Below are 23,109 nucleotides of genomic sequence, written 5' to 3' on the forward strand. Positions count from 1 at the left end.
AAATTTTCGCCGAGTCAAACGAAAATTTTTTTGAGTGACCGTTGAAGTCGTCGGTTTTTTGCAAGATCATCTTACATGTTAAAAAAAAACCCCCCATCCATTCATTTCCAGAGTCACGGCTTTTCCGTCTGACGATTTCATTGCAAATTTTCGCCGAATCAAACGAAAAATTTTGTGAGTGACCGTTGAAGTCATTGGTGTTGTCGCCAGATCATCTTACATGTTAAAAAAAGCCTCAGACTTCTTTAACAGAGAACCTCTATGCTAAGAAAGAGGATCTATTTCAATATTCAGTCGAGCTTGAGAGGTACCTAGTAACATCAGTAGGGTTTTTTGGAGTATATTTTGTAATAAGAACTTACTATTGCTGGCTCATTTTAAAAACAACGTTTGTGCCATTAGTTTCCTCATCACGTAGGTACTTTCATGCCTGAGTCAGCAATAGTAGTTAGTTCCTTATGGCAAAATGTAGTCCATTTGTATTGTAAAGTTCATTGTGCGAATTGTATTGTAAATTTCATTATGCGATTTTTATTGTAAAGTTCATTGTGCGATTTGTAAGTAAAATGCAGGGACGCTTACTCAGTGGAAATTTAGAAGAGACAGAATGGACGTTGCGCGCTGGCCTATGGTCACTCATATCGAGTTTGGGCTGAATTGTGCGATGAAGAACTACTATTTTTGGCTCATTTCAGAGAAAAAATGAGCCACTAATTCCCCTATGCAAATTGATGATTTTATGGATAAGCCAGAAACAGTAGTTCCTTGTTGCGAATGCAGTCCAATTGGGAGACTTTAACGCAGCGTTAGAAAAAAAGGCATCGAAAAGTCAAATCGTAATAATTGAAGTCCATCTTTCCTTCAGTTTTTAAAGGAGGCCAGAAATCATCCCTTATGGAGTAACAGATATTAGTTTAAGGATTTACGTCTCATGTTGTCCAGAAATCTTTCTTTGCAGTAACTCTGAAAAAAAAAAAAAATATTGTAGATTGTACCAAACTCTGACACAGTCATCCGAGTATGCTAATGAACACCAGACTCCACGGTATAGCATTTCCCATATATTATGGTAAGTATAGACAGAATTCTGGTGAATACTACTGAATTTCTGCTATTTTCACTGATTAGTATCATTGTGTAAAAAATCAAATAGACTCATTGTAGATGTTCATCGTGTGAAAAGTTAGCCTGGTGCTAAAGTAATATTTCACAGCGCAATTCCTAGGGAGGCGCACTACTTCCTTGAAGGAATGGTAAAAGGTGCGAGTTGCAAAAAAACAAATCGTTTCCGGGAAAATGTGACAACCTGGGAGGCAGAGGGGCACCGGGGGACGAGCCGAGGGCCCGGGCTACCTTGCAATATTTTATCCAAACACATAATCATGTCATATTAAAATTTTCTCATTTCCCTCTTGTCGCGCGTCGCGATGTCTGCGCCTGCGCGGCCTTTTCTCCCCTTTTTCCACCCGAGATCCCGGGACCATATCCTCGCTTACCAGTTTCGCGCGACACCGTCGGCGCATCTTCAAAGCCCTCCCCCCCCTCCCCCCTCCCCCCTCCCCCTCCCCTCCCCGCTACCCCTCTCTCGCTGACCCCTCAGCCCTCTCCTCCAGACCGGACACCGATCGCCTTGCGCCGTACAGTGGTGCGAGTCGAGGTTAGACAAATGGGGAAAACTTTAAAAGCTTACATCTTCGTTAACAAGAAACGCATTGGTTTAAAAGTGGCTCTACTAGTTTTCCCGTAAAATTTTCTTCAGAAAGCACCCCTGAACATTTTAAATGCGACGAAATAAACATTCATATTTGCTATTGCAGGCAAAGAATGTCATGTCCCGCCAATACTAAGGGGTCGTTCTATTGTGCGCCGATCACCACGAAAGTTGACGCAGCTGCGCACGCGGTCAGCTCATCAAAAATAAGCCGCGTCCAAGAAAACGCCGTATGAACATTCAGATGCTGCCAAATTTCCTTCGGTAAATAGGAAATTTTCGAGAAAAGTTTTAATTATTTTCACTTGAAATTCTCAAGCATATTAGAGAATATTGCAAGACAATTCCTTCGGAAAACTCGAGGAAAACTATTAAAAAGTGTTCCGAAGAATTTGCACTTCATCCGACGCAATTTGACAACATTTAACCGTTCACAGAATTTTCTCTCCTAGCGCGGCAGAATTGAAATAGCTTCCCGGACTGAACGGAATTTTACGGACCTACCTTACGACCGGTCGGCAAAACTGGACCACGAGAGGAATGAGATTATTACATGCCTAATTAGTCAATATATTATGTTTACCACGACGTGAGTTAAAAAAAGTTTTTCTAGAGAACCTTTCCTTCAGTTCTGAAACTCTTCAGATTTTCATAGAGGTATAAGGATCAAAAATCAAAGATTAATTCAGGGTCGATTCTGTAGACCGTAGTATATGGCCGCTCATCTATAACCTGGGCTTCTTAAAATAACCTGTATTAACTGTCTTTCTCTCCTTTTTTTCAACCAGAGATAGATAACATAACGCTTATAAATACCACTGAAAATCAAACTTTACGACACATACTTTTTAAAAAAATGTTACTGCAATTCAGATAGAAAAAAAATTAATAAATAAATGAATGTAGACATTTAGGAAACTTTCTCTTTCACATTTCACTTTGTTTTACATACTCACAGCGACTTAAATGCAAAGTCTTATTATTGCCAAAGTAATTGATCCGCAAAGTATGCACTTTATTTTTCGGAACAACCTGCTTTTAAGGTATAAGCCGTCAGCCAGATTGACCTAATGGTCAGAGCGTTTTATGTTTGGTCCATTGATCGCGGGTCCGAATTCCCGTAGTGATTAACAATCTTTTTGTGGCCGACAGGCGAGTGTGCTGAAAGAGGTTCCTTTCGGCTTCAGCCTCTAAGACTGTTAAAGCTTTAAGCTGAATATATGTACTGAGCAACCTTCTTCTCTCCATTCTCCGGTACCTACTAATGAGGGGCTTGGAGAACACGCCGCACAAGTGCAATTTTTGAAAAAATCGAAACGATTATGATTCGAGTAAAACTAGTCTGAATGCATATTCTGCGAAAAATTCGCTCCCAAATTCCAATTTTAAAGCATCAAAAGGCCAGTTTGAATAGTTTTTTTCCGCCATAAGGATCTGCGTTATTTTGGAACTTCAAACACCTATTCTCGAAATAGCAAAATCTGTACTTATGCGTCTCGTCCTCCAAGCCCCTCAATTCTCTTACAAGAACTTAAGACTTCGCCAAAATCAGTATGCAACTCAGGATAAGAACAGTGGCGTGGCATGAATTGCGATATATCGATTGTTATGCCGCATTTAAACCTATGGTAAAGAATCGATCATTAAGGTGTTCGCTGCGAACACCCTGTTTATCGATCCTTTTACATAGGTTTAAATGGCATATCAATCGACTTATCGCAATTCACGTCACGCCACTGGATAAGAAACCTCTTTGAAAGAAGAAAGGTATCGACGACGCACAGTGGATCGAGTTAATGGAAGAAGTCGGACATTACTTTCTGACAAAAATTGTAAAAGTTTACGTTTATCTCATCACAATTTTAATTTCAAGTAGTGCTTTTTACAGACGATTTCACGAGAAAACCAATGAAACTACTTTTAAAACTTCAAAATTTCATATTCATGAAGAACACGCTTTTAAAGTTTTTAAATCATGTCCGGTCCCTCCCATTGACGCAATCCATCGGTTGGAGATGTTCTTCATTGAAGTGCAGTTTGAATTTTACCCAAATCTGATGAAATTTTTGCCTCGCCGGTGAAAGTAACCATTGACTATGACTCTGACGGGTCACAAAAATTATAAAACTGTATTCATCAAGAACTATTTCCTTAAAAATGTAGGTGAGTGAGAGTTAATGGGTTACAGTAGAGTACGTGGTCAGGAAATCGTGTCCGTAGAAAGTTAAATACACTGATTACTACTCGTCACTTGAGTGTCCTTGCTGAGCAACGCGTTGCTTTAAGGCGAGACGCAGTATACGGTGGCGTCGCTCTGAGATGCACCATCCATCGCGATTGGGACGATACCTACGAAAATTCCTAGGACGGTGTCTGAAGCACTCCAAATATTCACGCCTTGGAACTCACGGGTACCCAGCAATCATTTACCACCTCGCAGATCGAAGGCGCCGCGCCGCGCCGCCGGGTATCTCTGATGGACCGAGCGTAATGGTCGAGAATCGAGTCACATCAAGATGAAACCGAGAGGTATCATTTTGAGGTTGCGAGAAAGCTGAGAAAAAGACTCAAGTTAGAGATATAGTTCAACTCCTACTTTTACCTTTAAAATACATTTTCTGGACTTTACATTTTTAATAGCGGAGAATAAACGCGTGGCTCAGCTCAAAACTACTCATAATTGGACTTCATTTTGCAATTAGGAATTACAACTTTCAACTCATCTGAAAGATCACTTATGAACGTCGGGAAACTAATGGTAAATACGTTGTTCCTAAACTGGGCCGGGAATTGTAGTTCCGAATTGCCAAATGGATTGCATTTTGCAAAAAGGAACCACTAGCATTACAATGATGCTAAGATTGTGCAACTTCATCCTTTGCAATAAAATTGCGGAAATTGTGAAAAACTATGAAATTTAGATGGTAATTTTTGTCTCAAATTTACGGTTTTTAGGAGGTAAAATAGAAACTATTAAGGGATAATCGGGGTTTTCCTCCAAGACAAAAGAAGTTGCACAATATTACACTCAAAAAAAGCTCCGGCCGTGGAGGCCATAAGCAGCGGACCTGGAGCACGGACTGGATGGGCTATATGGCACTACCGTTCGCCTACGCGCCTGACGGCCGGATTGCTACGTGCGGGGACGATGCGGAGTCCTACGGACATGAAAACCGTAAGTCGCGGCCTCGAGCGGCATAGGCAGCTTGCGCTCTAGGCGCTACTTACGGGCTGGACGGCCGGAGCTCTGCGCGCCGCCGCTGTCCGCGACGTGGTGGATTTTTTCGGAACTACAGCTGAAAATTCACCATTAAAGTACATACTTAGAAAAGAAAAACTTTCCAGCAAAGTTTTAAACATTGAGTGAATTATCTTGTGTCAATTTCTGAACAAGATTTTTTTTCTTTCCTTCTTTTTAAAATAGGTATATATTTCTTTGTTGATAGTTCATAACAATTTAGTTTCAGGAAAGTGATGGATAATTCAATGTCTAAGAAAGAAAAAGAGCATATGAACGTTAGCTTGTTGATCATGTTTCAGATATCAAGAGAGATTTGAACTCCTTGGCTGATAGTTCAGCAAGTCAATTTGAGAAAAGAGATGAATCTTAGAGAAGAGATGATGCTTATTGAGAAAGAAAATCAGCATATGAATGTTAGCTTATTCATCGTGTAGAGATATCAAGAGAAATTTTCAAAAACCTAACTTTAATGTTGCAAGCCTTCGTAGAAATAAATAAAGCACTGGGGAAGCACTGGAAGGAACAAATGTAGATAGATCAAAAATTCATGCTACCTATTTTAAATGTAGAACAGACTGTCCAAGGTATGATAAATTGCTAAAACTCATTGCAGCGAAAAATGTAAATTGAAAAATCATTTTTATCACTTGGCAGCCCGTTCTCAATAAATGTAATTACTTTCACTCAATGAGAATTCAGCATTTGTCAAAAACAAAACCTGGTTCATCCCTCAATAAAAAATACGAATGCAAAGTAGGAAATCACCCAAATGATTAACAAAGGAAAAGCACAGGCGTAGGTCTAGGTACTTACAGATTTTTACTCCTTACGACTAGAAAAGCTTCAGAATCTTGAAAATGAGGTTGAGAATATTTCAAAGTGTAAATTCAGTAGTAAAAGTTGACAAAACTTCAAGATATAACTCTCCGCAATAACTACCGGATACAATTTCCACAAAATATTAGCGAAGAAATATACCACCGAAAATTGTCACACTTGTTAAAATTGTAGATCTTCCCTTCAGCAAACTGAAGCGCGATTCACACAAAATTTTACCACTATTACAGTACACTGAGCTCCCTAGAATTGGGATATGGAATCAGAGAGATATTCACAGCAACAATGTTTGCACTGGCTCTTATCGGATAATCAACGCAGGCAAGATTGGCTTATAGCTTCCGCTGGCGGACAGCTATTTTGGCAACAGAGAAGGGAGGTGTTGGATGTCGGAGAGTGAAATACTACCTACTCTCAATTGAAAACATTTAAGTATAAGCCAGAGATTAGATTGAAATGGAATAAAAAATCAACCCAATCTTATGAGCAAGCAAAGGTGGCACAATGAAGTTGCAATCGGTAAATAGACATTCTTGTGTCTACATTATCAGTATTTTAGTGTGGCGGTAATTTACTCTGTGGGAAGATGCGTGGCAGGTAATTGATTGCTTTTCTTGGATTTAAGTTCTTTCCCTTAGTAGGGGGAAAATAAGTGAATTGCAAACGAACTTACAGGAGGAGAGGATATGAGCTCAGTGTGTAGGTAAAACTGACAATTTTCACTTAACTCTCGTCGCATTTCCGAAAGTATTTGACAAGCGTTATCACACAGAACTTTAGAATCAATCGTGCACCGCACAGAATCAAGAAAATATATCGAAAACCTCCAAAATTAAACGAAAAACGAACACACGTAATGAGCAATGACCAACAATGACAAGCAATTTACTAGATTCTAACCTCAATAAACAACGCTGAGTGGTGGCTGCGATCGCTCCCGAAAATGTTCAAGGCTGGCGGCAACTTTAAATTCACGCACTGAATAACATTGACGTAAAATATTATAATTTTCTGCGAATATACACGTAGCCGTCTCAATTTTAATCTGATGGTGACGCCATTTTCCGAAAACTGAATCTCACCTCACTGCCAACGGCCGTGGAAGCGGTTGGCTCCGATCCTGAAACCCGTAACTTACGCTCGGCTCCTAACCGGTCTTACGGCCATGAAGGCCGCGCGGGGTCCACGGGACACCGGCCGCTGGGTCCAGTACTAGCTGGCGCACAGCGCGTTAACGCCGGGATCACCAGTGTCCAGAGCAACCGGGTCACAGGGCCGTAGTTTTTTTTTTGAGTGTAGCAACATTGCAATGCTAGTTCCTTTTTGCAAAATGCAATCCAAATGTTGTCCAATTTATCCCCCATCCCCTTGATGCGGCTTGATTGCTTTTTGCTTAGCACAGTCCAAGTAATGAATGGTAATGGTTTGCTTTATAACGCATAAACATGCAGCAAAATTTTGGAACTTTTTGTTAAGAACTTGAAATTCATCAACGAATGAAACCTCATCATGATAATACACGCAAGTAAAAGTTTTAGCTTCAGTTCAAAGATGGTTTTCGTAATACATCATTGAGAATTCTACCTGTGTTAACATAGGCCTGTTCGTATGCCAAAAGTGTGTACTTTGCATGGTTGCACCAAAACCAGCGTTTAAGTTAAACTAAAAATCAAGAATGATGCTTTCCTCACTACGCAGTTTCATTACAATTTAATTCCATACTACCCCGGTTCCCGGAAAAAGGGATTCAACTTTTTAAGCGGCGTTTCTGCACAAGGATATCAAGTAATTATTTCTTCTTAAAAAGAATAATACAAGCAAAAATGTTGTAATAAAGCAATAGACATTTATGAATTCGTATAACATTACTCGTTTATCCTCCGCGCACTTTATTCGCCTTCAACTAATCAAAAAAGAATGAAAAGTCAACATTAGCTAATGTAAGAGAGGGATGAAGATATCAGTACAGCTGAAAGATTCCTGCGAAAGCATGAACCGAATGAAATATTGCAAAACCAAACCCCTAGTAGTCTAGAAAATTGGGCTCAGAAGTGCAACATTACGTAGGCTTGAATTTCAAACGTTCACAATAACCTGAGAAGGCGATCCATTAACAGCATTTTTCGTGAGATTAAGAGGCAAATATTGAACAAGAGCAGGTCGGAGAGCAAGATTCCTAATTTCAGTCAATGTATATAAGAGTGAAAGGAGGCGGGCTTTACACGAAAGTGAACAATTCTGTTCCCAGATCAAAGGAAACGTGCGCCGAGTTCAGAATAAGAATTAAATCTGTGAAATCCCTCATAACGTACAGGATCTAATTTTGAGGGAATTCATGGATTTGCGTGGTAACTTCGCATTACGTCAGAAATAGCAATTGCCAAAATTTACCTGAAATAACAAAATTTCATTTTCGCTCCGAGCGTTTTGAGACAAACTCCGTCTAAACTTCAAATCATACCTGGCTTATGATAGTCAAGTAGTCTGCAGCTCAAAAAATGTAGCTTCCAGAGAAAAGCTACTGTAATTCCTATCCATCTTGGTCAAGGCATAAAATGAACAGTAAACGGGTTAAACTTCATGTAGGTATAAGCCATCCTTGGTCTCAAAAATTAACTAGCCAACACGCAATTTATTCTTTGGGTTACTAGAAAAAGTTTTCTGATGAAACCTCGAAGATCGTTTTTCGTACCAATTTGACAACAATAATTGCTCTACTAAAGATTTTGCCTCCGGACTTACGTCTCTCACTGGAAAAAAATCCGCTTGGATCTAAAGTCCAGACACTTCATAACATTGACAAGAAAGAATACTCTTGATTCAATCTGATTTTTCCTTGAATCAAAGAACCGAGCCTCTTGATTTAGACGGATTTCCTTTCGATTCAAGCAAAAAGTACGATTGAATCAGGAGTATTATTTCTTGTCAATGTCTCTAAGAGTCTGGACTCTAAATCCAAGCGGCTTTTTTCGAGTGCTTTTCCGCGGCCAATCAAATAGTAGAGGAAAAGCGAGCTCCGATAGCTGTAGAGGTATTTTCCACCGGAATTTTAATGCGGGCTGCGGGAGGGTTGCGCGCTTTAGAGGGTGAGGTGGAGAGGAGGTTCAAGAGCATAGCCAGCTCATGGGATCCGCCGTGCCGCGCCGCAGTGGGTTGTCAAATGTTGGCTGTCGGAATCAGCCGAGGGTTGCTTGCGGTGACCAAGATTAGATTAGCTCTCAATTAAGGTCCAAAAATATTCACGGAATGCCCTCTCCCCCCTTGAGTGCACAGCTCCCTTCCCACCGGCAAGATTTCCGTTCGGGTGAACAACAGAAATGCACTGAGCATTGCTACCGGAATCCGAGCATCGTTGCCTTTGTTTTCACTTTACAAATTAAAGCCTCTGTAATAAAGTAAGGGGTCCAGCCTGCGGGCTGATTGTTGAAATTGTTAGACAAAGAAGAAAAAACGTACATGAAGGCATCCTCTTGGTGGAAGCCAGTGGTTGCAATAGACAAAGGAAGTAGGCAGTAGACTAAGTAACTGCAACCCAAGAGAGACCCATTAGTGAGTCCATCATTTTCTCCTTTAGTCTATAAGAACCATACATTTCAACCAATAAGATCGTTCCATACTCTCTATGTCTTCTTTGTCTATCGCTTTGTCTACCAATTTCAACAATCAGCCCACTGGCCTGTACATGGCCGAACCCTTCATAACCTGAAGTCTACATGCCATCGGAGGGTACCTTCATGGCTGCAAAGCAAACCTGAGATAATTAGAGAGGAACTTGGGTTGGGTAGCAAGACTGCTAAAAAAATTTAGGGAGACGTCAATTTAAAAATATAGTGCTGAAATATCTTACAAATTAACGAAAATTTACAATATGAAGCAACAATTGGATTATATTTTGAAACAAAGTGAAAAAAACTATTAATTCGAAAACATTGTCAAATTATGCTGCACTTAATTTTTTTTTCATCTGTGGTTAGAATATCAATGGAGATTCTGCAAGAATTATTTCAAGGCTAATGCACACCCATCCCATGTCATCAAATCATAAATTATCAACCATATATTTTTAAATTTTTTCTCATTTCTATTCTTCTACCAACTTACATCATCAAGGATTTTTTATTGATCACTTACACGATCCAAATTTTATTTAAAAAATCATGCCCCCCTGAGGAGGGAGTTAAAAAGCAGAGGAAAAAATATGTAATCAGAATTATTTGTATCATGATTTTAAATGATGATTTGTAAAAAATCATTTTCATACTGAGAGGGGAGATGAAACGCAGAAGCCAAAATATGATTGCAATATATATTCCATCCACCAAGGTGATTAAAATTATAAGAATTATAGTCAGTTTATCGATCATTCCTTCCTCAAGTTATTTTCCACGTTTTAATATTTCGAGCGTTACAAGAATTACGCAAACCTGCATTCCAAAAGGTAATTGTTGATTCCTTCGGAGCTAATAACGATCCATTAATTATAGAAACGACTGATACTGATATGAAGAGTGCAAAGAATAGAAGGCTTGCGAAAGAAAACGAGAGCAGATTTCTAGATGTGATCAGAACCCACTCAAGAGCCTGCTGAGCAAACAGTTCGTCTCCTGTTTCTTGCTTTCATCTATTTTTTATTACCTTGCTTTACTACCAAAACAAACGATGGGTATCATTATTCATAGATCAAATCAAACATTTCGGCTCCTCTTATGGAAGATGTCCTTAGAACTGACGTACATATGCCGCGTAATATTTACGGTTTATCATTAACGAAAGGAAGTGCCACAAAATTAATGTTGGATGCAGAACGGAGACCGAGACTGGACTCACAAAGCTGAATGTAAAGTGAGCGCCGTAACCCAGAATCATCGTTTGCTTTGGGTGCAAGTAATCCTGATCCCATTTTGGGACGTGCACTCATAGACGTCCGTCTACGAAAGAGAAACCGTAGTAGACAATATTCAGGCAACAACAGGCAATTTTCTGGAAAGCTAATTTTTCCGGCTAGGGTGAAAACTTGTAACTGGAGACAGTTTTCCAATGTAAGGAGAGAGCTTTTGAGGGAAATTTAAGAATACGTCCCTGAGATACCTTCTACCGTAGACGATTAAAAATAATAATTTATTGATTTCCTTCTTTTTTTGTGTGCTTTCATAGGTTGACATTACTAAGACCGCGTTTAGAGGAGGGGGATTGAAGAATCTGAATGATTACGAAAGGGGCCCGGCCCCGGAGCCGGCCAATTTGCGTCACAGAACCGTTTCGCGGAACTCCCGTCCACTCTTTTTATCGCCGCGGTCCAAATTTGCGGACGACTGGTAGCCCTGGATGCCCGCTTCCCCACCTGGTCGAGACCCAATCTCGCGCGCATCGCGCATATTTTGACATTTGCCGCGCGCCGCGCCGCAGGGCCGAGCGCAACATCGCTGCCGAATACGAACAGGTTCACCATTCATCTTCATTGTTGTCGAATCTCGAACGCTCTCTCATGATACCGAGCGAAACGCGGCTCAAAACGACTTGTTTACACGCTGTTTAACATGCTTATACGGAGAATATAGGGTGATTCAGAGTTAAATTCAAATTCTTGTCAGGGCCGGATTAAGGGGGTGGCCACATGGGCCGCGGCCCATGGCGGTAAAATTAGGGGGGCGGCAAATTTTGCAATTTTTTTGTATGCAGGTATAAAAAAATCGGATTCAGAAAAAAATCACAAACAAGAAAAGGTTTCAAAATCTCTCATTTCCTGAGAGTTCATTTGTTTCTAATTTTGTCGTATTTCGGTGATACAAAAGACTGCGAAAGTGCGCACCTTTAATTAGTTGAGTTAAGAGAGAAACCAAACACGTAATTTGGCCTGGAGCGGCGCGGCGCAAAGAGAAATGATGACGAGGACTTAAGATGAAAAGGAGAAGCCCTCGACGCGGCGGTCGGCATGTAACACATATTAGCGCCTACGAGACTGCATGAATACTTCACGCATTGCGTCAAACACAAAACGGTCAACAGCGGTCGGCGCGGCGTGAAACGCACAGTGCCTACAAGACTATACATGAATACTTCACGCATTGCGCCAAACACAGTGTGGCCAGCGCGGCACGGCGCGGCGGCGGAAGTTAAAATTAATTAACTACATTTATGTTCGTTCTTTCTTAATTTTTTAGTTCATTTCTTACAAATGAAAAGCCTTGTCCCCACAGAGATAGGTTTACGGAACTGAACTTTCGCGCGAAGTTCCGTGAACTTTTGCAAGTAGTATTGACAAGGCTTACGCAAAAAATGTGTCCAACACGAGTGAACGCGTCTTATGCACCCTTCTCCCTCACTTGATGGTTCACTTGATGGTTTTTATTGATGTTTCAAAATGAATGAGAAGAGGACGGCAAAATACAGGCGGCCCATGGGCGGCAAGTAGGTAAATCCGGCCATGATTCTTGTGGGATTTTTAGCGTACTGAAGCCAAAATAAATACGAACATCTAATGCCGTACATCCAGAAAATATCAAATTCCTTCCGCTGAAGAAGGAATTTTTTGGCGATCCTGTGCTTTTTTTTCTTCTTCTTCTTTTTGCTTTGATATAGTCTGGGTTTACGGTATTAAGCGTTAGTGTTCTTCCTGGTTTAATAGTAAACTGGGCACTTTGCCAGGCGAATTTTTGCAAATTAGGTTAGGATTTCTGAACCAATTGCCTAACTCTCTTGTCGCCAGTCATCATTAGGCAAATCTGAGTGTTTTGTCGGAGGTTTTCACTCAAAATTTAACCCAATGTTTTCAATAATTTCAAACAGCAATATTCATAATTCTCCTTGAAAATAAAACTTTATCAGAGGAAATTAAATAGCGTTTGAATACTTCTGCAGCATGTTTCTCCAGCAAAGCACACAGTGGAATGAATGAACAAGAAAGGTTCGACATGGTTTGGAATCTTTATCAGCTCATATCCTCGTTAAAACAAAACACACGAAGTTTAAAAGTGGTTCCACTGGATTTCTCGAGAGAGTTACTCCGAAGAACACTCGTTAAAACTTTTAATTTGACAAAATGAACATCGAAATTGGTTGTCTTTGTAGTCTGATTTTTCGTGCCCCACCTCTCCAAACGGCTTGTTCTATAGATCGCATTTGATAATGGTTCGATGTATCGTTTGGTTCAAAACAATAGAAAATAACCTCAAACAAAAATTTTAGGATTTATGGAAAAGCTGAAAATGAGAAAATTCCTGACAATGTCACTTTTCATTGCCATTTGATACTCGAAAGAATAAAAATTCTATCACAAATGACCCCTTACATTAGATTTCTAAATTGACTTTTGAGGCTATGTTTACATATTGAACCAATCGATATCGATACAATCTCACCTGTTTGATGTATCGAACACGATCCATTGTGCGGCAGTGCAACTCCGAGAGGAAGTAATTTGGAAAATTGCTTTGCCATGCAAAATACTTATTATATTGATCCTGAAACCTTCGAACCTGATCTTCAGTCACCCTGTATCATAAGATGGTCAGTGATTAAACCATCATTTCAATTTCAGCCGAGATTAGGCACCAGTGTAGCGGAACGTCGCAGGAAATCGTGCCAAGTGGAATCGAAAAATTCCGACCTGTGGCGAGCACCGCACGTTCGCGAAGAAATTCAGCGCGGATTTCGGCAACACCCGCGCGCGAGCCGATGGCCGCTTCAGGCCTAACCTTTGTCATGCTAATCAGGCGCAAGTTTAATTAGCCGTTTGACATTTACGACGCAAAGTTTGGGTCATTAGACATCAAGCGGAGGAATCGCGCATCGATCGAAGTAGGCTGCACTCTCGAGAAGTGGCGAACTGATATTTATTTGCATATGCCGTCCGTATTATTCCTCACGTTACCTAACCTGGTCGGTTGCCTTAGCGCTCAGCCTTTAACCAGCGTAAGTCACGTGTCACGTAGCATCGTCATGGCAGAAAGTGGAAACTGATCGATTTTTGAGACAGCACCTTCCCAAGCTAAGAATGAACGCCATAAAAACACTGTGACGTTGATAACTTTGCGCCGATAAAATACTACTTTTTAAGAAACTTAAGAAACTGGATATTTTTCCGTGAAATTAAAGAAAATTTTGAGTGAGTTGCAAAAACAGTTATATAAAATTATAAAAAAAAAATTCCGGAAATGTTTTTTTATTAAAAGATTAACAATTTTTCGCTCGTAAGGCGTTCTTCCTCAATAAACTTATCTAAAATGTGCTCCCCTCATAGACCATCGACATAAACCATACATGGATCGCGTTTAACAGAAAGGAACCAAGCCGCATCAACTATTGCCAAAAATTGGGCATTTTAATTTTTTACATGAAAACAGTTGTGCAGATTTTTGTGAAAATTTCAGTGAATTTTCTGCATAGTACGAGGCCAATTCCTTAGAATTTTCAAAGGAATCCGCCCAAGCGTTCTATTGTAAAAAATTAAAGTGCCTAGTTAAAGGCAATAGCTGAGCTTGGTTCCTTTCTGCCATACGCGGTCGATATTGCATTTGCATTTTGTGACAATTCGTGGATGCATGCGTTACCTTGCAGAATCTTCTTAAGTTTACTCAGCCCATTAGGATTTGGCTGTGACGCAGTCTTACGCATGTCAATTTGAACTCACAATACAACGATACAAATGTTTAGGATAGTTTTTGAATGACAAACTATGAGAACTTACTCCATGCCCTTCCTTGTCCAAGCTAGAGACGTCGTAGTTAGTCAATTTAATCCGCTACTCCTACATCTTTCTGAAAACAACAGAAAAAATAAAACAAAGTGATTAGAAAATGCAAACTGAACATTTTGTAATGCTATACAAGACGATAAAATAAAACATGATTCAAAATTATTAATACCTCAAAAAATTTGGTTCGGTCAATAAACCGAGGGGACTAAGAATAAGCCTTTTGATTCTATAGCATAATGACTTTCACAATTATGACAATCTTGGTGACTTGGCTTGCTGCTATTTACTTTATTTCCATTTTTCACCCCTAGATGTTCAAAGCAAATGATTTTAGAATTAGATTGAAATGAATCGAGTCCAGGCAAACAAACAGCACAGCACGTATGGGTTACTTGCAAAAGATCTATCGTTTCATATAATTTAAAATCAATTTTAAAGCTGTACATTGTATAATTTAAAGGTCAAAAATGTCACCAGCTTAAACTTAGTGCTCTGCAGATCTCATTATGATCAAAAAATTTACATATAAGTTTGGACTCACCGCGATTCAACGATAAACATTTTTGAGACTTGAGAGACTTAAACGAATGGATAAGAAAGTAAAAGATCGTCATAAGTTACAGCTGTTGCATGAAAGCACAGCTGAGTATGTAGAGTAAGATACTTTGTTAACACATTCATAAACAACTCCGTTTAATAATACTTTATTGCTTTTTACAGTTAAGAATTGGAAAAAGAAAGGGGAGGATAGACCGGGACCGTATTTAGGATTCCAATCTGAGTTCAAGTGGAAAGAGCGCAAATAAGAGTTTGAGCAAGTTGAGAGCGAGTTGAGAGTAGAGTTGAGTTCGTCGCAACGATGTAAGTTCCTAATTTAAGCCAATTAAATTTTTAAAATTCACGATAGCTCCATTTAAAACCCGCATTAGAATGGTTTTGAAACCATAATGTTAATGTATGGAGTTACTTATTTTTTTATTTCTTAAAGGTATGATCGATCACTATAATCTTTTTCTCGATGTTTGACATGAGGCAGGATATCCTAGAAGAGAACAGAATGAATGTGCTCCAAACTGAAATGAGCTAATTTGAAATGAGGATATATTTCAAATAAAACCATCTTTAATGCCAATTTTTAGGTGACTATCGTAAAATATTGCAAGGTTTGTCAATAATTTAATTTTCAGAAACTGCATTTCTCATCGTGAAAACGCACTGTTTCCATAAGCCTGAGAAAATGTATTTCTCCTACTTATAATTCATGGTGAGTTCAAGTGGTTGTTAATGACAACAAGGCATTAATTTAGAAAAAGTCGCATCGTGCGCGCAAAAGAGAGTCGGAAATCGTCGAATTCGTGCTCCAAATAAAAGACCCATCAATTTGATTTGTTCATAACTTGAATGTAGCATTCTATGTTCTCGTATCGGATTTTTACGAGCGGTGTCCAATTGCCTCGCAAAATTCATCCTTAGACATCGGCTGATCCCTCATTTCCTCCAACTAAACGACCGGCAGCCATTACGCCTCATGCAAACCAGATGAAAAAAAGGTGGAGGGGGGGGGGGAGAGAAAATTGACACAGCTACAGATTTATATCACTGCATTACTTTGTAAGATGGCCCACAAGCGTGAGGAGATTTTCTCCTGAAAATAGAAGATTCTACCTAATATATAACGTTTCTGCATTTGCCGCAGATATTTTCCGCCCAAAAATGGCCAAGAACACAAATACGTTTACTGCCACACAGGAAAAAATAAAATACCGCCAAGACAGCCTAAGTTGTCAAAAATAACATGGTTTACTGGTTCACATCCAGTGTGCACTGAAAAAAAAAAAAAACACATTGTATCTAGAGTCCAGACTCTTGAAAACATTGACAAGAAAAAGGACTCTTGATTCAATCAGATTTAAGCTTAGATCAAAAGGAAATCCGCTCAAATTAAGAGGCTTGGTTCTTGATTTAAGCTTAAATCTGATTGAATCAAGAGTCCTTTTCCTTGTCAATGTTTTCAAGAAAATCCGCTCAAATTAAGAGGCTTGGTTCTTGATTTAAGCTTAAATCTGATTGAATCAAGAGTCCTTTTCCTTGTCAATGTTTTCAAGAGTCTGGACTCTAGATCCAATGTGTTTTTAAGCGCTCAGCCGATAGGCAGCGCTTTTTGATTTCGACTTGCCTCTAGAGTACTAGTATACTAGTGCTAATTCGTTTAAATGGCGCACCAGCTCATCGATAAGTAGGCTTTTTTTTTGGGGGGGGGGGGGTCCATTTTTACAATAAATAAAGCTGTGAAAACCGTATTTTATGCTTTTAACGTAATGCGCAGGTAGTTTCGATCGTTTGTCTATGAGAAAATTTCTTAGTGGTAGAGTAATTCTTATCGAAATTGATTGTTGAACTTAAATGAAGCCTAAAAAAACGCGCCTGATGAGCTCAACGGTTGCTATCATTTTCGGGAAACGAAAAAACACGTTTACGGTTTCCTTGGTAACCTTTGTTTGCTATCAGCTGATGTTTTATTTCCATTTCCCAGCCAAGTCGACGGAGTTTATATTTCCTTTCTTCACTAAATACATTTACTAACACCTGAGCGCTTTTCTAATACGACATTATTAGAACTTTCCCGCTTGTTTTTCCAGTGTATGTGGGGAACACTTTCATTATGTGATAGGAGAGGAGACATTAACTAAGAAGAAACCGAATCACTATAATTGGCTTACTGCACTTCCAACTAGAAGCTAGGACAGCAGTTAAGGAATGCACAGCATGCTGCAAAGGCTACCCGTTTGCAGCTCTCTCCTGGGGTGGTGGCATGCGAATATTCAAGTATTAATACTGCCGTGCTAAGGAAGAACGCCGTATGAACATCCGAGAGTTGCCAAATTTCCTTCGATAAAATGTTTTTTTTTAGACAAGTTATGATTCTTTTTCCTTGAAATTTTCAGGAACTTTAGGTGAAATTGCGAAAAAAACGATATGAACAATTATAGGAAAAATATTCAGAGGTTTACCAAGAAATTCGCGTTTTATCAAAGAACATGGCAGATAGTCGGTTGCCCAGAAAGGTATTTGATTGGGTTCCTCCCGGAAGAAAGCGGCGTGGACGTCCAGTAAAAGGTTGGCGGGAGGGAGTGGAGGGGGAGATCAGACGGTGTAATCTGCCCGATGATTTGTGGGAGGATCGATTCCGATGGCGATTTGGAGTCGCAGAGCGCTCTAGTGCGCTGAGTTAGCGGCTTAATATGTATGTATCAAAGAACATTTGGCAACGCTTGAAGGCACATACATCGTTTTTTCTTAGCACGGTAGAATACGTTCGTTGCGCCGCTAACGTAAGGGTGTTACGCCATTCTCACTTGAGTCCCGGAAGACATGGAGTTGAGTTAGAGACGCAGCTCACATCAAAAGGTATGCACCTCATGATGCCAAACAAGCGACAGTATATTGGATGGTATAGAAAGCAGTTGCGTCTTCATCAGCATATAGAATTTTCGCGCGGGTAAAGCAGACAATTATTGACGGACAGGAGGTTCCTCTGGGCTTGCGGAATATCTCTTTCACACTACCTCCTGCTACTTCATAAGTTTTTTTCAATTCTTCACAGTAGTCAGTTCTTGTCACTGTTCACCTTTCTCCACACCTGGATACGTTGTTGGTAGAGGGATTGCTTCGCATTTTTTGCTCCCGCAGTTTTTCTCAGACGTGTCATGACAGCTCATCAAGAAACTCCCGGGAATCTCTGATTTTAACCCCCCCTCCCCCGCGGTGTTAAACTAATTCCCTTCAACGGGATGTTTACGTATTCTTAGTCATATGTTCCTTGAAAGGAAAAATCCTCACTCTATTCAATCCTCTTTGGGTGCCTCTGTTGAAAATTTCCTCATTTTCTTCCATGAAACATCTTTTGAAACCACTGTAGGTTTGGTAATTATTTTATCCAATATTGTTACCATCTAGAAGAAAAAGGTCTGCTTAGTGGGAAGATTTTAAAAGTAAGACATTAGATAATGCCATGATAATAAAAACACAAAAATGTCAAACAGATCCAGGATTTGACGGTTTAAAGTTTGCATAAGTTCTTTTTAAAAAAAAATATAGGTAGGTGCGAGCAAAGCTATTAAAATGTTTTATCAATCAAATTTTAGGCTCAAAATTTTCGGAATATAAGGCAACTTTACACCCTTCTCAAGCATACAAAAATTGAAAATCCGTAAAATTTCTCTTGGACAACGGAGAGTGTTTTTCGTCAAAAATTGATTTTACAAAAAAATTTGCCTTGGTCCTAATTACCAACAAATATTTACAACATTTTTATATGATGGTAAACTGAGCTACATTTTCACAACCTCCCTAAACTTTCATTATTTCTGAACAGCACTGGCCATCCGTGGTCTCTGTTCGATTCGAGGTATGGTTGATTGTTTTGCGTCGTGAGCCATGTTCCCTGGGCAAAGTGTGGGTTTAAGATCCAAAAATGGGTTGCCCAAATGTATTTCAACCAATAACTTCCGATGATAGAACTCATTTCGACAGTTGATAGCCGAATCTCCCCATATAGTCTCCGTTTATGAGACAGCCCACTAAACCCACACCTTTTTACATACATGCCGGGTCGAGATCATTATTTACTTATTTAATGTATAGATCCAATCAATTAAAATTTATGACTTAATTAATCTATGACTTTTCGAAAAAACTGGGATTGGTGATTGTTGTAGCCGCGGTTGATTTACATGATAGGAACGAACACAAAATTTATAATTAAAGCACTTAATTGTGTTCATCCTAAAAATAAAGGCATTCACATTTTACAAATTTTAAACAAATTCATTATCTGTTGGTTTCACAAGTAAACCGCGCTCTTAAGTAACAAAATATCGTTAACTTTTTTAGTGAACGGTTTTCCCCTATATCTGGATCAATACCTGACGGGAAGTTATACAACTCAGCATTTTCAATATTGAGATCATAACGTACGTTTTACATTGAACGTAGGACGGTCTTCAAGATTTTTCGGGATGGCCCGGCCCATCGAAACTAATAGAGAGGATTTATTGATATTTTATGGGATGAGCAGCCGCTAAAATTCGAGAATCTTTTTTATAACACCTCATACGCCCACTCAAAAATCTCGTACATTTTCAAGGAAAGAAAGGGAGAGGAGAGAGAGACCAATATCCGTAGCAAAGCGGCAGCTTTCGGACTCAATGTATACCGTGGAGACTCTGACGCTATGCTTAAGCATACACAGATAAAGCTCTGTGATACACTTTTGTCATAGGCACCTATTTTGGAAAATAAGTGTCCTAAACACGATCATAAAATATGGAGTAATTCATGAAATTTTGTGAAAATTACAGAAAGTCTGCTTAACACGAATTGACTTAAGACTTGAATATTGAAGGCAAAAAATAAGTTCTAGTACACTCAATTTTTTATTACATGGAATCTTATTAACGCAAATTTACTTTAGATTTGGATACGGGGGTTATCACGTGTTTTTTACATCCTTTCAAGGCCTTATACAAAAATTTTGTACAACAATTTCGTGAGATTTTCTTTAAATATCCAAAATGGGAACGGGAATTTTAAAGCAGAGCAATTAAATTCGTGTTCCCTCATTGTGACCCTCGTTATGCAAAAGGCTTCCAATAAATATCACTACGCTTCAAAGGCTAGACTTTTGTGTACCCCATCCTTTTGCGGGCATGATTATTGGAACAAAATTTCTTTTCAAGTAGCACAATTTGACGGCATGTCATAATGATATCAACCTAAGTCTTCCTAAAGTCATTTTTTGCTTGCGGTTTTTTATTTATGACTTGATGAAGGAATGTCTCTTCACTAAAATTCCATTCTAAGGATCCCAAAACTCGACTTTCGTTGAGTTAAACCTCACCCATAGCCATGAAATACCCTAGCGCGTCCCTTCCTTGTACAAGTTTTGTGCACAAAATGCTCCCGCCCGCCAATTTCGAAAATGCATATCGTTTGCGAAACTGACATTGCACCGATTTAGCTTCCATTTTCTCCCCGACAAGATATCATCTCCTAATTTCCTCGGCTTTTTCCGTGTGCTTTAGTTCGAGCATACCTCCAGAGCAAAGACACCGACGTCTCGCATCCGATTTCCTTATGTCCAAATTTTTTGCCGAATTGCTTCTCTCCATCGTTTATGACACAAATTCCATACCTCATTTCTAATGCTCGTCAAAAGGAGTTTTTACTTCTCAGCACTGACCGTTCGCTTCCTGGCCTCAATAGAGACCTGATGAGGGTATCACTTTCCTTAGCAACGTGATATAAAAAAGTGTTTTGCAGTTTAGCGATCCGCGCGCATAAGCCACTAGACAATATTTGAACAAGGAAAAAAAAAAAAAAAAAAAAAAAAAAAAAAAAAAAAAAAACATTACACGTTATATCTTGAAAATCTTACTTAGGAAACGATTTTCACTACCGGAAATTTGAGGATCACCTCCGAAAGGAGACATAAACAAGTATTTTTGACAATGGTCGAATGGAAGATTTGACTAGTGTTTGTTTAAGAATTGATTTCCAGATCTACTATCGAGTGGTCCATTTTTCTCGTGAGATTTTGTGGAGAAATATGTAACGTTACCCATACTTTTATTCATCCCTGGACTAGTGACCTATTAGTGACTGTTCCTCATTCAAATCCATTGTCAGTATCGATTCTTGATAAGCAGCCTGCTTGGTTAACAATCGATTTTTTAACATACATTTAAATTGAAGAAAAACAGTGTTGCCAACTTCCTAGAATCACTCCTAATGTTTTGTTCTCTTTCACTCTTACACGGCAAAAATTGGATTTATCGTAGCAACAAAAAAACCTTCTTTTAAAATTTTCTCGCTGTTCTTTGAAGAATCTTTGTTGCGTGAAAAAGATAAATAATGGTGGCAAATAAAACTTTAATTCGGATGCAAAAAGTTTCCGTATCTTTATGGGATTTATTTAAGCTTGACAAAAAAATATAAATAAATAAAAACGTTGTGACATGCAAACTTTCGTGTGATGGGGAAATTTCCGATGCCGCAAATTAAATTTTACTCGGCGCAGTTCCCTTCATGCAACGAGTAGTTCTCTTAGTCAAAATCAGCACACACAATTTTCTTCTTTGCTGTGACGAATCAAAAATTTCTCATTGCGTATAAAAATCCCACATCATGCAAAGAGCAGAATCATTGTCTTCTCATACATATGGTGCGACTGCACCGGCTGATGCAGTTAATTTTCGCCTGACCCTATCTCCGTTAATTGTCATATAGGTAGATGCTGGAGAGGTTATTGACTTTAACTTGCAAGGAGTTGCCAACAGGATTCATAAACACCTGACCTCGTTTTAGAATAAGAAGCTGCGCATTTTTCAAAACATCTGGCAATGATCGGACTAGAATTTTTGCGCTTGGAGGCACGAAGTCATAAATTATAGACAGGAATAAATAATAAACAAAAAAATGCCGTGTAATTGTCGAATACCTTTTTGAGTGACTCTTTAAACGGCGGTCGACTTAGTGTGACAGCGCATCCAGTCCGAACCGAGGAAAAAATACGAAAGACAAACATTCAAAAGAGCAAAGCGCGGGGGAAAACTCGCAGCGAACAAATTCTGCGAAATAATTATCGCAGTACATTTATTCGTTATGATGCAGAACTGCAGAGCCATTTATCTAACAAAGAGAATTTAAAGTATACCTCTCTGGAAAAGTGAGGAGTCGTGGAACGGGACGCAGCGGCTCTAATTGCAAAGTTTCCAATGCGTAGCAAAGGGAAAGGAAAGGGGAGAGAAAAGAGGAAAGAGAAGAGAGGAACGTTTATTCATCTGCAGCGACCATTCCCTTTTTTGCCTCAAAGAGTCACCTCTGAACGTAATCCTCTGCAAATGTTTGCATATCGCTGACAATTTGCAACTGGTGAACCCTGCCTCCTCTACCCTTGCCCCTTTTTTCATGGGCGTCCCAAGAAAGTTTCGCCAGAGGTGGTAATTAAAGCAATATGAAAACTCAAAAGTTGGGGGAGGCAACCTCGGAAGATACGGATTCAAGTGTTTTCTCCGGGAGAGTTGTAGAAAATTATCTCTTTTGTGGAGTCTCGACATTTTTATTCGCGAGATTTTCATCACGTGTGTTTTTTCTTTCACTCTCGCTGACTCGACGTATATTTCTACTCAGCTTCTCAGATCGTCAGCGGTCATGATCTATCTTTAATGATGCGATAAAATGATTGTTCAATTTATCACTTAAACTGAATTGAATTTATTTGTTATTTTGGTTAAATTCTTGAAATGCTGACTTTATTGATACGTAAATTGGGGTAAATAATTCTAAATAAAATAGTTTACGAATGACTAATGTTATGCAATGTAATTAAATTTAGTAAAATATTTTCGGTATATCATGTGCTTAAAAAATGTTTAACTATTGAAAACATCAGCTTCAAAACTGTAAAGTCGAGTCTTCTTTAATTTTCTTTTTCTTTTTTTCGTGGTATTTCCCAGCTGTTTACACCCTGAGAGCTCCCATTCTTTCAAAAATCCTCCTGAATTCGCCATTTACGGTGAAAACTGTGCAGCGTCCAAGTATGAAGAAAGATTAGGTAGATGCGAT

General features: G+C 39.2%; 1 protein-coding gene across 1 annotated transcript in view; it reads right to left on the reverse strand.

The window, feature by feature from the left end:
• The window catches only part of LOC109041035 (uncharacterized), a 176,321-nt gene that overhangs the window by 123,253 nt on the left and 29,959 nt on the right, over positions 1 to 23,109 (reverse strand). The window contains exon 2 of the mRNA XM_019057195.2: positions 14,476 to 14,545. Within this exon, the coding sequence (XP_018912740.2) occupies positions 14,476 to 14,480 (5 nt within the window). The 5' untranslated portion in view covers positions 14,481 to 14,545. The remainder of the gene's footprint in view (positions 1 to 14,475; positions 14,546 to 23,109) is intronic.

Source organism: Bemisia tabaci, chromosome 1 (genome assembly GCF_918797505.1).
Source record: "Bemisia tabaci chromosome 1, PGI_BMITA_v3".
NCBI classification, from domain to species: domain Eukaryota; kingdom Metazoa; phylum Arthropoda; class Insecta; order Hemiptera; family Aleyrodidae; genus Bemisia; species Bemisia tabaci.